Genomic DNA, 14,765 nt, shown 5'->3' with positions numbered 1-14,765 from the left:
ACCAGGAACTCAGGCTGTGACATGGGGACACCTTTCCCACCCAGAGCAGTGGACAGTGTATGCCTGGTTTCAGTATTTTTGGTACAGCAGTTGTGGCCGCTCCCGTGGGTGTTCTGACTCTGTTGGGATCCATGCTGAGCACTTGTGGAAATGCTACAGTGGCTGCAGATCAGATAGGAGGAGATCAGGTAGGATCAGAGAGGAGGAGGAGACCTGCAGCCTGTGCAGGGATGGGGCGAGCTCTCAGGGCCAGCCCCTGACCTGCTGTAAGAGGAGCACCTTGTGTGTTGCCATGCAAGGGCTGTGCCCACACTGAGAAGCTGCCCTATTGCCCTGCAGATATCCTCACATGCCCTGCACTAGGTTGGGAAAATATTTTGGTACCCATTGACATCCTGTGTCTGTGTCTTCCTTGCCTATGCCCAAGTGAGTGTGGCTTCATTGGGAACCCCCCCCGAGCTTCCACCCCCAAAAAACTGAGCTGTGGGTCTGGTTCATGGGGCTGGGCTGCCCTGGCTGCTCCCCCAGGCCAAACCACAAGGGCCAGCAATTGGACTCATCTCAATTCCCCTTCACTCACAGCACCAACTGCCAGCTCATCCTCGGCACCCAGCTCCAGAGATGCTTCTCACCTCCCTCTGAGGACCAAAGCAAGCTCTGAGAGACTCCAGGAGCCAGCCAGTGGTGTCTATCTTCTGATCCATCATTCTCACCATCCCTTTTGTTTGCCCTCAGCAGCACAGCAAGCTGATGATGCTTCAGCCATTCTCTCCCAGAGCAGTCGGGGTCCTGGATGCAATTCTGCTCCTCTACCAAAAGCTGATTCGATCCCTTCCCACCAGGCAACCCCTCTTTCTCTGTCTGCTTGCTGCCTTAATATCCCTCTGATCAATCTCAGAAGGATCCAGTAACATGGAATGGCAGATGGGGAACAGAGCATGAATATTAATTAACAACGAATTCCAAACAGAGGACTTTAATTACATTATGAGCGCAGGCTCAGAGGCAGTGACTTACTTCCTGCTGTAAATCTGTTGACAGGTCATTTGCCACAGTGGTGTCAGTGCCCCTTAATGAATGAATATATACATTTCTAGTGCTGGTGTATGGGAGAAATGGGGACTTGTTTCCAAAAGTGGCAACACAAGCCTGCACACCAGCGAAGAGGGCTTTGCTCACGGGGAGGATTCCGGGAAATAATGATTAGTATAATTACCTGCTAATCACACACCAGGAGCTCTGCTCGCGGGGCTGGAAATCCCCAGCATGAGCCAGACCTGCTGCTTTGTCATATGTGGTCTGGTCACTGGGGGGAGACCAAGAACCGCAGCACCTTCTCCGGGGCCGGAGGGTGCCGGGTCCCGCCCGGCCCGGGGTTCCCTCCATCCCTCGGGACTCACCGTGCCCTCGAGGTGGGATGCGGACACATCTCAGCCTCCAGTGCTGGTGGTGCTTTGGCAGCGCGGCAGGGGAAATCAGTCCTGTGAGGCCAGGGTAACCCATCCAGGCGGGATCCCCTCTCGGCCCAGGGGCAGCGGCAGGTTGGAAAAGCATGTTTTCCCCAGCACGGTTTAATCCCAGGAAAAATACAGCCTTCTGTACTGGCAAAAAGGTCTTTTCGTTTTAATCCCTCAAATTGGCCTGGGACAGCAATGCTGCCAAATAGCCTCTTACAGGGACTACTCTTTCTGTACTCAGGGATTTTGCTGGATGAGTTTGATCTGAAGTTTTTTCACAGAAAACCAGCTTGCACTAAGAGGGTCGCATGAGTGCCAGCATGCCAATATCCCAGCAAAATGAGGCTTTAGCTTTATCTTTCTTCTCAGCTGCCTTCAGTCTGTGCAGCAGCACGTTCCTGCAGAGCTGCGCTAGGAACAGCACAAAGGCACAGACCCCGCTGGGCAATGGGTGATGCTCAAGGGACTGCTGCATCCCTGAAGCTCCTCCTGCTTAGCCCAGTGCCCCCAGGCCCAGCTGGGAAGCAGTGTGTGTTTCCAGAGTCTCCAGGGCCCTAGGGAAGGCAAGGAGGGAAAGGATCACTGTGGGTTTTGGTGGTAGAGCTGCAGCAGTGGGCACAGTGCTGTGGGCTGCAAGAAGGAGATAACGTGGCATCTTGACTGCATGGCCACACTGAGCTGCAGGGGACTCTCCAGCAGCAGATTCAGGAACTGGAGGCTTGCACAGGGAGGACGTGGCACGAACAGCCTCTCCTCTTCATCTTTAACTGGAGAGACCTTGCCCAGTAGGTTTGCATTCCAAGTGATAGATTACTGATTCTGCTGGCTCTCCCCAGACTGAAATTCCTGCATTTTTCCTGTTCTTGCCAACACAGTGAGTCTGGCAGAAGCTGGAAGTGCTGCTGGCCAGCTCTGCCAGTGGCACGAAAGGGAGGTCAGGGATGGGTTTGAGTAACCCTTCTCAATCAGGGATCACTCATGCATTTAGAATTCCAAAAGAAGTCATAGAAATGGTTGAGAGGAAAACCTGACCTAGGGATAACGATAAAACAGCTAATTAGTTCTGACTGAGCTGAGATGAAGACTATGACAGCAGGCTACAAGAGTCCAATGGGTTTTAGCACCAAGGAAGGTTCTGATTTGGAAGGGATAGTCCTTGCCAGCAAGATCTTGTCCTGACCAAGGCTTTCACACTTGTGCTTTGCTCTCTTCTGCTCAACATCTGTGGTGAGCACTCTGGATTAAGAAGGTTTTTAAGTGCCACCACTGGGGTTAAGATTGTGTAAAAAATGCCACAAACATCTCAGGAGCAAAACACCAAAAATCCTTAGGTGTCTCTATGCTTGAGGTGGTCCACAGAGGTGCACCATCATCACAACACCATTGATAGAGACACTGAAGGGCTCAGGAGCACGAAACCAAAGATTCAAGGGCTTCAACTAACTGGCACAGGAGGCACAACGTGGCAGGACACATCCCAGTGCAAGTCCTATGGGACATGGAGGTATCCACTCTGGTTGGAAAGGTGGAGGGAGCCAATGCTCCTGGTGCCTCCAGCTCCTGCTTCATGTATGGACTCACAAGTACCAGATGCCACTGGCCTGGGGGTGCACACCTGGGGCTGCTGCCACTTCCTACACTGTGGGCAACCTCCAACAAACAAACTAAAAAGCAGCTGAAAACTTGCTGGATAGTGGGTGGTGCCAGAGTTCATCTCTTGCTCTTTTCCTTGTCCAGTGAAAACCAGTTGGTGTCATATCCCCAGCCTGGGATAACCACTTTTTTCTCCTGCTTTCTCATGTGTACGTGCTCAGCCTTTCTTCCACATTTTAACCAGGGTTCCAACCTGCCCCAAGGTGGGACATGAATGGCCTGAGTGGTGCAGGTCCACAGCCCTGCTGTGAGCTGGAGGCTGTGAGCTTCCGTGCAGCTGGCACGTGGCTCCATCCCCCTTCTCTCCCCTGTCTGTGGCTCTTCTGGAAAGTCTATTTTTATTTGTCTGTTCTAAAAATGAATGGGGAAGGCAGAGGTGTTTCCTTGTTGTGATGAACTTGTCCAAACCCCAAATACTTAAAACCCTGCTGGCCAGCTTTTAAGAGCTGAGTCTGACTCTTTCGTGCTTCTTTTTATTGCTCACTGCCAAATGACAAAGCAGGTTCTCTGCAGGATAGAGGGTGTCCCAATGACAGTGAGTTTTGGATCAACAATAAGGTGGCACCTCTGATTCACAGTACCAAAAATCCTGCTTTACTTTAAGGTAGAAGTTAAATGCAGCCCCTTTGCCTCCACCCCAGCTGCTGTGCTCATTTACTTCTGCTCCTTTCCTTCTTGCTGCAGCTGGCTGGGGTCAGATGAGAGATCTTAAAAAGTGAATTTTGAGGAACTGCTGAGCTTTGCATCTGCTCTGAGGTGGCACAAGGCATTTCTCCCTTCCCTCGTCCTTCAGATACCAGTGCCAGATTAAGTGTTCACTTCATGTCTTATCAGCTGGCTCTAGCAAATGGTTTTTCTGTCTGGGCAACACACGGAAAGTGTCTAAAAATGCAGGAGCAGGGTGAAGGCTATCAGGAGATGGTGGAGCTTTGTACAGGTGATTACTCTGACCCTCCTGCAAGGGAAGTCGTGCTCGATTAAGGAAGTGATGTTATCATGTGAGCAGCATTTCCAACAGGGATTAACAAGCAGATGTTTGTGTGGGCACACAGGCAATGAAAATGCAGCAGGATTGGATCATTATTCCACCTGGCCACCACGGCTGCCTTGAGTGTAGTAGTGCTCTACTAGAGCTCCTGCCAGCAGATTCGGCTCTGCTGGGGTGGGATTTTGAAAGTCTGAGTGGTCCCTGCTGTGTTTGTACCAACATGCTTCTCCCTTTGGAGCCTGCACAGCTCCTCTGGGATCCTGCCTCTGCTGCAGGCATAGGAGCTGTGTGGCATCCCTTGGCAAGCAGTTCCCACTGAGCTGGGATAGAGCTGTACTTGGGCTATCCTGACTCTATGGGGCTGAAACTCCCCAACAACAGCAGCAGAATGGAAGTGAGAAGCTAGATTCCATTTTCCCCCTGCTTTTTCATGTATGCTTTTCCTCCTTGGCTGCTAGAAGAGCCACATTACATAAAGGCAGATAAGTCCCTGCCTTTTGTCAGCAGTTGAAAAAATTTTCAATATCTGAGACACCCTGTCTGGCAAAGGTCATGCCCTGTTCTCTAGCAGATCTTAATTTAGCACAAGTTCTTGGTGAAGTGTAAAACTTCAGGATGCAGGAAGATCCTTGGAAGCTGTTGTGTAGGGAATGTCTTCCCTATGCAGAGATGTGAATGAATTGCTGAGCATCTTCACCATCCTCACCTCCCAGCTGGAAGCAAATGGTTTTTACTGGAAGCTTGCAACAACCATCCAAAGCACAGCTCTGCTGCAGCTCAGGGCTCCAGCATGATGTCCAAGGCTGCTCTGAAATAGCTGCAGCTGATGGTGATGCAATGAACCAGCTCCAAGCCCCTCAGCTGATGCCCCAATGATGGCCTGGCTAGTTGGCTTCCTCCATGGACTCCCTGCATTCCTGCCACCCTGGGCAATCCACAGGCTGTGTGGCTTGGAGCACAGGGGAGGAGGCAGGTGTGAGGTGTGAGGAAGAGGCAGCAGACATATCCTTTGCTGTTATTTAAATTCATTCCTTGGCTTCATTGCCAAAGGGCTTGAGGTCATGTTTGTGGCTCGTCAAAGCCTTGAGGCAGGTACAGCTGAATTCAGCAGAGAAATTGCTGTCACCAAACTCATGAGACTGAACAGCACAGGGAAACCTTACAGGGTGTTGCAGGGTGAGGGGAACCCAGCCTCCCAGGCTGTGGAGAATCCAGGGGAGTGCCCGTGGGAGGTCTCTGTGATTGACTCTCATCCCTTACAAGATGTGTCCATCTGCAAGGCACAACCACACAGGGGACAGGAATTTTGACAAGGGTATCTAGTGACAGGACAAGGGAGATTACTTTTAAGTGAAAGAGAGTAGGTTTTGATTTAGGTATTAGGAAGAAATTCTTCCCTGTGAGTGTGGGGAGGCCCTGGCACAGGGTGCCCAGAGAAGCTGTGGCTGCCCCTGGATCCCTGGAAGTGTCCAAGACCAGGTCAGGCAGGGCTTGGAGCAACTTGGGATAGTAGAAGGTGTCCCTGCCCATGGCAAGAGAGTGGAACTAAATGATCTTTACAGTCTCCCAATCCAAACCGTTCTGTGATCCTTTGGTTGTATGGCTCTGGAGCTTTTGCTGCTGGACTTTCGGTGTGCGACTGTGGACTCCTACCGGCACTGGCAGCAGACGGTGGCTGCACACGAGGGCTTATCTCCAGACCTACCAGAAGCAGGAAACTCAGCGAGTTCCCAAACAAACCTCTGGTGCGGGAGGCCAGCGTCTCTGACCTCCGGGGGTCCTGAGTGTTTGAACAGGCTCCTAATCTGCTTGGGAAAAGCAGGAGGGCTGGGGAGGGAGAGGAGGGAGGGCTGGGGCTGTGCCCTGAGCGGGGTCGGCTGCTGCTCGTGGCTTTGATTGCTGAGGCTTGCTGTCTCAGGCTTGCGGGATTTGGCTGCCTGGCCGTGAACAAAAAAGCTGGATTCTCCCAGAGCCTTTATTCCCATGTCAAGATCACTGGTGGTTTTCCGAGGAGGAGAGGAGGGAGAGGAAGGCTTTTGTTGATGGTTTCTGACAGGCGTGGGGAAAAGCAAGGCTCAGCCTCTGCTCCAGCTAAATCCTAGAATCCTAGAATAGTTTGGGCTGGAAGGGTCCTTTAAAGGTCATCTTGTCCATTCCTGCTATAGGGCACCCCACAGCTGCCCCTCACCTTCCCCCAGTGTGCGCTGAACCAGCCCTGGGTACCTCACTCCTGTGCTGGAACCATCCCAGAGCCCTCACTCAGCATCTCACTTTGATGGGGCTCCCCTCTTCCCCTGCTTCCTTCCAGAGGCTCCTGGCTCCCTGCTCCTTCCCAGCCTCATCAGCCTGTCTTATCCAATCTCCACCCCAAATAACCCTGACTGCAGCCACTGACAGCCCAGAGGGTCCAAAGAACAGGGACATGCCAGGAAGGACAACAAGTGGGGAAGGGTTGAGGAATAACCAGGCACAGTGACCCTCTGACACCCCTCTGCCCTCCTCCTTCCTCCCACCCAGCATCCTTTTACTTGCTCCTGAACATCCTTAGCAGATTTGAACTGCAGTGGCACCCTGCCTGCGAGGATCTTCTCCATGGAAGATGCCAGGCTTGTTGCATTCCTTAGCCAAGATGGCCTGGCTCTGAGCTGGGATGTCTAACAGATGCCCACTCTGCTTCCCCGAGAGCCAGAAAACATGCTGAGGGCACGTTGCCACTAGTCACTCACCCTGGAATCCCCACCTTATCCACAGGACCAGTCTTCTCTTCACAGGTCCACAGGCAGCAAAATCATCTCCGTGATCAGTTAATTGTGGGGTTTTTTGTTTGTTTTGGTTTTGTTGGGTTTTTGTTTTGGTTTTGTTTTGGTTTTGGTTTTTAAAGCAAATTACTAACAAATTATCCAAATGACAGGGATTTACTGTGTAGCCCACAGTAGTGCTGGGATGGGAACAGCATCCCCTCGTGTCTCTTCCCCAGACACTGAGCCAGCCCAATGCTGTGCCCCCACTGTCCTGCCATCCTCATCCTCACCAGCCCCACATTTGGCAGGTATTGCCAGGGGAACCTGCCTGGGTGGAGAGTGCTCAGGAGCCAACACGGGATAATGATTCATAGTCTCAGCTTCCTGCTCCAGTGGTTCCTAAATCTGGACAGACTCAGGCTTGGACAGGCAGAGCAGGAGAAGACAGGATTTGGCATGGCAGGGAGCCTTCCTCTGCTGCAGCCCATCTTGCCCCCAGGAAGTGGGCTCCCTGGTGGGCTCTGCAGCTCCTGGTGCATCCTAACCCTGCAGATAGCGGAGCTATTTTGTTTGTGGGTGTTATTCTGTCAAGGGAGCAGCTTAGCCCAGGCCAGAGCCTATATATAGAGTCTCTGCCTGGGTGCACTTCTGGAGAGTTTTGTTGCCTTGATGCTGGATTCATCCCAGCTAGGCTGTCCCTGAGGAGGCAGTGCTGCTGAACCTCTTGGATGGCAGCTGAGGGTCTTGCTTCTCTGGAGTACCTGGGGAAGAATGTTCTGTGGCAAGATGATAAACAGCCTCTTAATAAGGTCACCACCACTCAAAATTAGCCATCCCGTGGGATCTTCTCTTATCAGGCCCTGGTAGACAGAGCTATCAGGAGCCTGCTTCATTCCTGAATGAATACACACTGTAAGCAGCCCTCGCTGGCATTGGCCCCAGGACAACACTTGCTGGGCCACCTCACCAGTGCCAGGCCCTGAGCAGGGTTGTCTCTGTGCCCCCACTGCCAGTGGATGGGCACTGGGTGCAGGCAAGAGAGCTGCAGACCTCTTCTCACCAGCTCCCTGCAAGCAATGGGTGTTGGTGTTGTGCTTGGATGTGGTTCACGCCACACATGTCCTCGGGAGTTGCTTGAGCAACTTTGCATGAGCCATCCTTGCTCTGCCTGGCCTTGTTGGCTCCCTTGTGTCCTCCCTTCCTCTTCACACCCCGCCAGCCCAGCCCTCACCTCTGTGTGTGCTCACACCCACCTTCCTCCTTCCCGGGCAGCAGGAGATGTGCTGTGCTCACCCCTCCTAACCCTCAGATTTTCCAGCACTGTGTTTTTCTATCTCCCCCTGACTAAGGGCACCAGTCCCCCACCCTTATTCCCATCACCCTCCCACCTTGAGAAGACAAAAAACCCGCCCAACCCCAGCCCCACTCAGCCAGCTCCTGCCGTTTATTCTTAAATCCCTTCCCTCCTGCCTTGCTGGTTTGAAAGCCTGTACCCTGGAATGGGCCTCCCAGCTTTCGCTGGCAACCCTGCTTCAGACTGACCGCCACAGATAGTGTTTGGGAGAGAAAAAAATAATATATAAAATAATAATAGTAGTAATGAAACGGAAGCATGAAAAAGCTTCTCATCTCACTGGATCTCCTTGATGAAGTTTTCCTCGTCTCCTATGCCATGTGCTGGTGTGAGGGAGTCTTGGGAACCAAGAGGAAACTTTGGGGGGTTGTTTTCTCACCTGTATGCTTTGAGAAACTCTCCCTAGCAGCGCTGGTGCTCTGGCAGAGGGTGGGTGAGATGCTTTTCACACTGCTCCCCACTCCCTTGGTGCATTCATAGGGGTTTTTTTTTTGGCTTTTGGATGTGTTTTGCTGAGATAAGGCACCTCCACCCCACCTTTCTGCACGTGTCATTGTTTGGGAAAGGAAAAAAAAAAAAAAAAAAGCAAGGAAAAGCAGAAAAATCTCTTGCCGAGGAGGGACCCCGAGTCCAAGAAAACCTCTCACCTCGCCTGGGGCAGGGCTGAGGGAGGGCGTCCCCTCCTCTCAGCTTCTGTTCTAGGTGATGGAGATGGAGAATGGAGGCGAGGTGGGAACTACAACAGGAGAAAACACGGGCAGGGACAGGGCAGGTGCTGTCCCAAAACCCCGAGGGCGGGAAGGGGGTGAGGAGGGCTGTGTCTCCTCCGCATCCCCTCCCCGCCAGCATCCTGGGCAGCGCCCGGGAGGGCGGAGGGAAGGGAGGGCGATGCTCCGCTCGGGGTTTATTAGATTGGACATAATCATCTTTAAATAAGGGCAGCCCCCCCTCCACACCCCTCCTCGAGGTGGGGGTGGGGAGCGGAGCGCCTCGGGGCTTTCTAGATAAGGGCGACTAACGCATCCCCCGCTCCCGCAGGCAGAGCCGGGCAGCGCCGAGAGCCGCGCAGGGTCCGCCGTGCCCCGGCAGCCCCGGCTGCAGCCAGACAGGGGGTCCCCGCCGCGCTGCTCTCGCCTTCCTCCTCCTCCTCCTCTTCCTCCTCCTCCTCCTCCTCCCGCAGGAGCAGAAGGGAGGAGAGCGGTGCCGGGGAAAAGTTGGGGGCAGCGGCTGCGGCGGGGGGCGGGGGACCGTGCCCCGGCGCTGCCGCTCCCCCGAGCACCCCATTTCCCCCGCGGCCCCTCGCCCCGCACCTCCCAGAGCCCCCAAACTTCGTTCCCAAGGAGGATGCTGCGCGGCGGAGCCCCCCTGGCCGCGCTGCTGCTGGCGGCGCTCAGCCTGGCCCGCGGGGAGCCCGCGGCGGTGCCGGGCTGCGGGATGGAGGCTCCGAGCCGCCGCGCCGCCCCCGCGCATCTCCCGCACGGGCTGTACCCGCCGGGTCCCGCCGCGCACGGCGCGCTCCGAGCCGCATCCCCGCGGGGCCGGAGACCGCGGGGAGCCTGGGGAGGAGGAGAAGAGCCGGAGGGCGAGGCGGACGGCCGGGGCCGGGGGCAGAGGCGGCGGGGCCGGGAGCCGCAGGTGCCGGAGCCGGCTCGGGAGCGGCCGCTGCCCGCCCTGTACTTCTCGGGCGGCCGGGAGCAGCTGGCGGCGCGGGCGGAGGCGCTGCCCGCAGTCCCGCGGGAGGAGTTCACTCTGGAGCTCTGGGTGAAGGCGGAGGGCGGACAGAACAACCCGGCCATCATCGCAGGTAAACCCCGGCAGGGAGGGATGGGGAGCCGGCGCCCCCCGAGCCTCCGCAAACACCCGCACGCGGGACTCCCCGACTTCCCCGCTCTGGCAGGTGACACCCCGCGCCCGCACCCGTGCTGTCAGCACCGCGGGCGTGGAATATTCCTCCTTCCCTTGAGACCAAACCCTAAACCATCCCCTCCCCTCTGTTCCCACCCGCCCCGTCCTCCCAGCCCGCCCCCCTCTCCCCCATCCCGCCCCGACTCCATCTGGCTTTTCCCGTCTTCTCTCGCCGGGAGCTGGAATGCCTCTCTGGGCGATACGCTGTCCCTGGTTCTCCTGCCTTTCCCCCAGCCCAGCAGTGGCCCCTGCCCGGGGCTCGGGGCGCGCTGGGGCTCTCGGGGCTCCCGCGGGTCCCCGGCGGTGGCCGCACGGTGGCAGCCGCGCCGCGCTCACCGCCCGGCCCCGGCCCGAGGGCTCTGCGGAGCGGCTGCGGGGCAGGGGACGCCCCCAGGGGCTTGTTCTGCCCCTAACTGCCCCCTCAAGAGCTTGCTGAGAAACGGCAAGGGATGAGCTGTGAGGAGCTGAGGGAGCTGGGGGGTCAGCCTGGAGAAAAGGAGGCTCGAGGGGGACCTTATTGCTCTCCACAACCACCTGGAAGGAGGGTGGTGTGGTTGTCTGTCTCTTCTCCCGAGTGACAAGTGGACAAGAGGAAATTACCTTAAATTGTGCCAAGAGACGTTTATATTGAATACTAAGAAAAATTTCTTCTCTGGAAGAGTTGTCATGCACTGAAACAGGCTGCCCAGGGAAGTGGTGGAATCACTACCCCTGGAATTGTTAGCAAATGTATAGATGTGGTGCTTAGGGACGTGGTTTATTTGTGGGCTTGGCAGTGCTGGGTTAACTGTTGGACTTGACCTAAAAGTTTTTTTCCCAACTTTAATGATCCTTCTCCTTAATGGAGAAGCTGAGGAGACAGAGAAGACTGGCACACAGGCACAGAGTGGGGCAGATGCCACCTCCTGCACTGGTGCTTCATTCAGCTGTGCCACAGGGGGTGTTTGTGTCTGGGTACAAGCTCGGCAGGGCAGTGCAGGGATGCTAGGAAGGGCTGGGAACAGATGGCAGTGCCAGGATGTCTGGGATCTCCACAGTGTGGGCTCCTGTGCTGCCCCAGCCAAGCTGATTGGGGAATCCCTCTCTCTATCATAACTCCCTTGGCTTGTGCTCATCCCACTGACCCTCCCTCTGCTTTGTCTGGTCCCTTTCATTGATTTATCTCCTCAGTTCTAGGGCAATAACCACACCTTTGCTGTGGCAGAGGTAGGAGGGACAAGCTGGAGTCTGTGGCAGAGGGGGAGAACAGCCATGTACAAGGAAACTACCAAACTCCCTGGCATCCACCTCACTGTGTGCCTTCCCATCGGCATCCTCGATGCCCCCCTGCTGGCAGGCAGCACCTTGGGATGCGTGGAGCACAATTCTCTGTCATCACAGCGGCAGCACGGCTGTTTGCATCTGGAGGTCTGGCCTGCAGGTGCTGGGTTCTGAGTTTCCCAGCTAGCTAGCAGAGTTTTTTTTTTATTACTATTTTTTATTCTTTATTTTTTAATTTCCTCCTGGAGGGTGGGACAGTGGTTAGTGCTGAAAGCACCACCCGTGAGCGCTGGCATTCACTCCAGTAATATCCCCCAGCTTCCCCGCTCCAGGGCTTGAGTCAGCCCCAGGAACCTCTGGCTGTCTGAGTCACTCTTCACTTCCCACTGTCTCCCTGCAGTTGGGACCAAGGGGCCCGGCTGTGGGTGGCCAAAGGGGGCCAGCCCAGTGCTGCTGGCATTTTGTGTGAGCAGGTGACAGAAGCAGCTGCCAGCCCTCGGCAGGTGCCGAGTCTGCTCCTGATGTGCTGCTCCTGCTCTGTCTAAAGAGGGGCGACTGAGCAGGAGGTCATCCAGAGGTGTGGAGGAGCTGGAGAGGCTCCAAGTGTCCATGTGAGAGGGAAGGCAGGAGGAAAGCAGGGCAGAGCTGAGCTCTCCCAGCATCAGTGCCTGGGAAGCAAGGGCAGGCTAAGCAGCTCTGATCATGGAAAGCAAGCTGTCCTGTCAGCTGGTGTGGCTGCTGCTTGGATTGAAGGCTCAGGAGTTGCTGGAGTTTTCCCCTAGATGCCACATTTTGCCTCAGTGCCACCCTGGATGGGGTTGCTCATCCTTCTTGGTCACTCCTTCTGCTGGGGTATAACCTGCTACAGCCACTGTTAGGGAAGGAAACTGGTCCTTCTTCCTTGTCCTACTTGTTTTGGGCAGCAGACGAGAGTCTTTTCATGTAATGCTGTTTCCTTTTCTACCTTTTTTGTCTCCCGTACATCTATGCCTGCTCTGCTCCTGGAGAACCCCAAGAAATTCCCTGTGTGCCGGGCTGAGGTTTATTTTTACTTATATTGTAGGTGATTTTGTTGGGTCAGATCCTTCACCAGAGACCATCTAAAAGATCTGCTGTGTTTAAATCCAGATGTCCTCTTTGGGTCCCTGAGCTGGTTCCCACTTCTTACCCTAAGGGGTGACCGTGACTAGAGACTCCTGGCTTTTGTCACACCCTCTGGAGCTTTAGCAACTGATTTCCTGCAGTATCTGGGTCTCAAAGCATGACTGAAAGCTATTCCTTGTGCTGCAAAACTCCTGGCCCCAGTGGGAGAGGCTGCTTCCAGTGTGGTCCTTACAAAGGGGCGCACCTGATCTCTTTGTGGGCTTTTTCTCCACAACCTTCCCTGGCAGGTACCTTCTTCAAATTTGTTTGCACTGTTACCAGCAACTCTTGTGTCACCCCCCAGAGGAATTGCCCTAAGGCACAGGTGAACAGCCTAAACCAGGCTAGAGCTCCTCTTTCCTGCCTGAGGTATCAGAGTTGCACTTAGAGCTGCTGAGGAGATACCTCACACTTCTACAAAGCTTTCCCTTCTGGTGGGTTGCCTCAGGACAAAATGCCAAGCTCCTTGGCAAAACCTGGGGTCTTCAAACTGCTCCCCTGATGACTTCTCATGAAGGCCCTTGAGAGATGTCAGGACCTGCTGCTACACCCTTTTTGTTACACTGTTCTGCAGTGGTTGCCAGCTGTGGGACCTGCTGCTCTGCCTGCAGAACTTTCACTGCTCCTGATGTGCAGATGTCATCCCTGGCCATGTCTAGGGTGCACCAGCTGCTGATATACTGATTTTCCTCCCCTTGGCCTTACTTATATCTCTCTGAGAACTTTGATGAAGTCCTTATACCTGGGCTCACTTAAATTTCTTTTGGGCAGTGTTGAACTCATCAGGCCCTGCCAGGCATGGCTTGGCTCCAGCATGAGTTTGTGAGGATGATAGCTTACACTCACCCCAGGGGCTGTTCCATCCCTGATGCTGTTTTTCCCATTTTTATCTTGGGATTTTATCAAATTTGGGGCGCTCTGAATCATTTCAGGGTGAACTGCATGAGTTTTCCCAAGAGAAGACAGTACCAAGCCCTGTTGCCTCAACCCCAGTGAGGATGTCTTTTGAGTGTGCAGGTCTCAGCACATTTCAGCCAGCACCCAGCCCAAAAGAACTCTCCAGCTTTGCCTTCTCACTTCTGCTAGGCTCCTTTGCTGGCCTCCTGCTTTTTGGCTTCTCCTGGTCTCAGCTTCCCCTGGTCTTTCTGCTTCCCTTTCACAATCCACCAGAAAGCAGGAGCTGGCCAAAGCCCATCCGCCCACGGAGCTTTGTGCGCGGCTGCCTTTGTAGTGAGCAGCGACAGGGATCCATGCCCAGGGTGTTACAGCCGTGGGATGGTTTGGAGGCCACCACCCATCTCGCCCTTGGTGAAAGTGATGGATGGAGGGAGGGAGGGATGCTGCTTCCTGAGGTGCAGCAGGGCTTGGCATGGCCTTTGCCAGCCGTGTTTATAAGGGGGAAACGTGGGGTCATGGTAACCTGGCTTCCGACACATCCCCTGGATGACAGCCAGGAGATCCTGCTCCTCCTGGAGCTGCTTCTGTTCTACACCTCTGCTTCTCTCTGCTGGCCTCTTCACAATTCTGGCAGCAGGTGGGGCATCCCCAGGGACAGGCAAGACAGTGGCACAGGCAGGAGTGCTTTGTTTTGGACCACAAGGTCCTGATGCCATGAGGATGTGCAGGCTGTGTATGTGATGGGAATGGCACAGTGAGTGGCAGGAAAAGCAGGATGGAGGATATGAAATACCACAGCAGGAACATAAAAAGAGTTTCTGGGCATGGCAGCAGGTTTTGTCAGCATTGGGACACTGTTTGTAGGGGTGATGAATGGGAGAGCAGGGTGCCCCCAGAAGACACCACTGGTTGCTCAAAGAGTGACTTCATTCACCTCAGCCAATGCCCTGCAAGAACATCCTGGCTGTGGTGGTTTAGGAGCTCAGAGGCATTTATTTCAAGAAGCAGGTCTCTTTGTGCTTGCCAGCCTTTAAATGCCTTATGGCCACTGATTCCCAATGGCATTCCGTGCCTGGAAGCCTCTGGTTCTTTGCTGTGGGCACTCAGCAGTCTGGGGGAAAGTCAGCACAGCTCCAGGTCTTGCCTGGCCTAAAACAGGTTTGCAGCATGCTTGGGCACAGAGAGAGAGGCTATTCCTGGGAGTGGATTTGTGTTCAGGTGACCTTAGGGGCTGAGGAGTGCACTCGCCAGGCTGGAGGCAGCACAGCCCTCTCCAACCCTCTCCTGCCAGCACTGGATGCATGACTGGGAGGGAAACTGGAGCATAAACGAAAGCTGTAAATCTGTCTGGAAACTGTTGGGGAAGC

General features: G+C 54.8%; 1 protein-coding gene across 1 annotated transcript in view; it reads left to right on the top strand.

The window, feature by feature from the left end:
* Positions 1-9,537: 9,537 nt before the first annotated feature.
* PAPPA2 (pappalysin 2) overlaps positions 9,538-14,765 on the top strand; it is an 87,294-nt gene continuing 82,066 nt past the window's right edge. Inside the window, exon 1 of the mRNA XM_064427716.1 lies at positions 9,538-9,997. Within this exon, the coding sequence (XP_064283786.1) occupies positions 9,538-9,997 (460 nt within the window). The remainder of the gene's footprint in view (positions 9,998-14,765) is intronic.

The sequence above is a fragment of the Passer domesticus genome, chromosome 7, assembly GCF_036417665.1.
Source record: "Passer domesticus isolate bPasDom1 chromosome 7, bPasDom1.hap1, whole genome shotgun sequence".
NCBI lineage: Eukaryota > Metazoa > Chordata > Aves > Passeriformes > Passeridae > Passer > Passer domesticus.
Note: the sequence above shows the minus strand (reverse complement) of the source record. Positions and strands in the feature narration are given on the sequence as shown.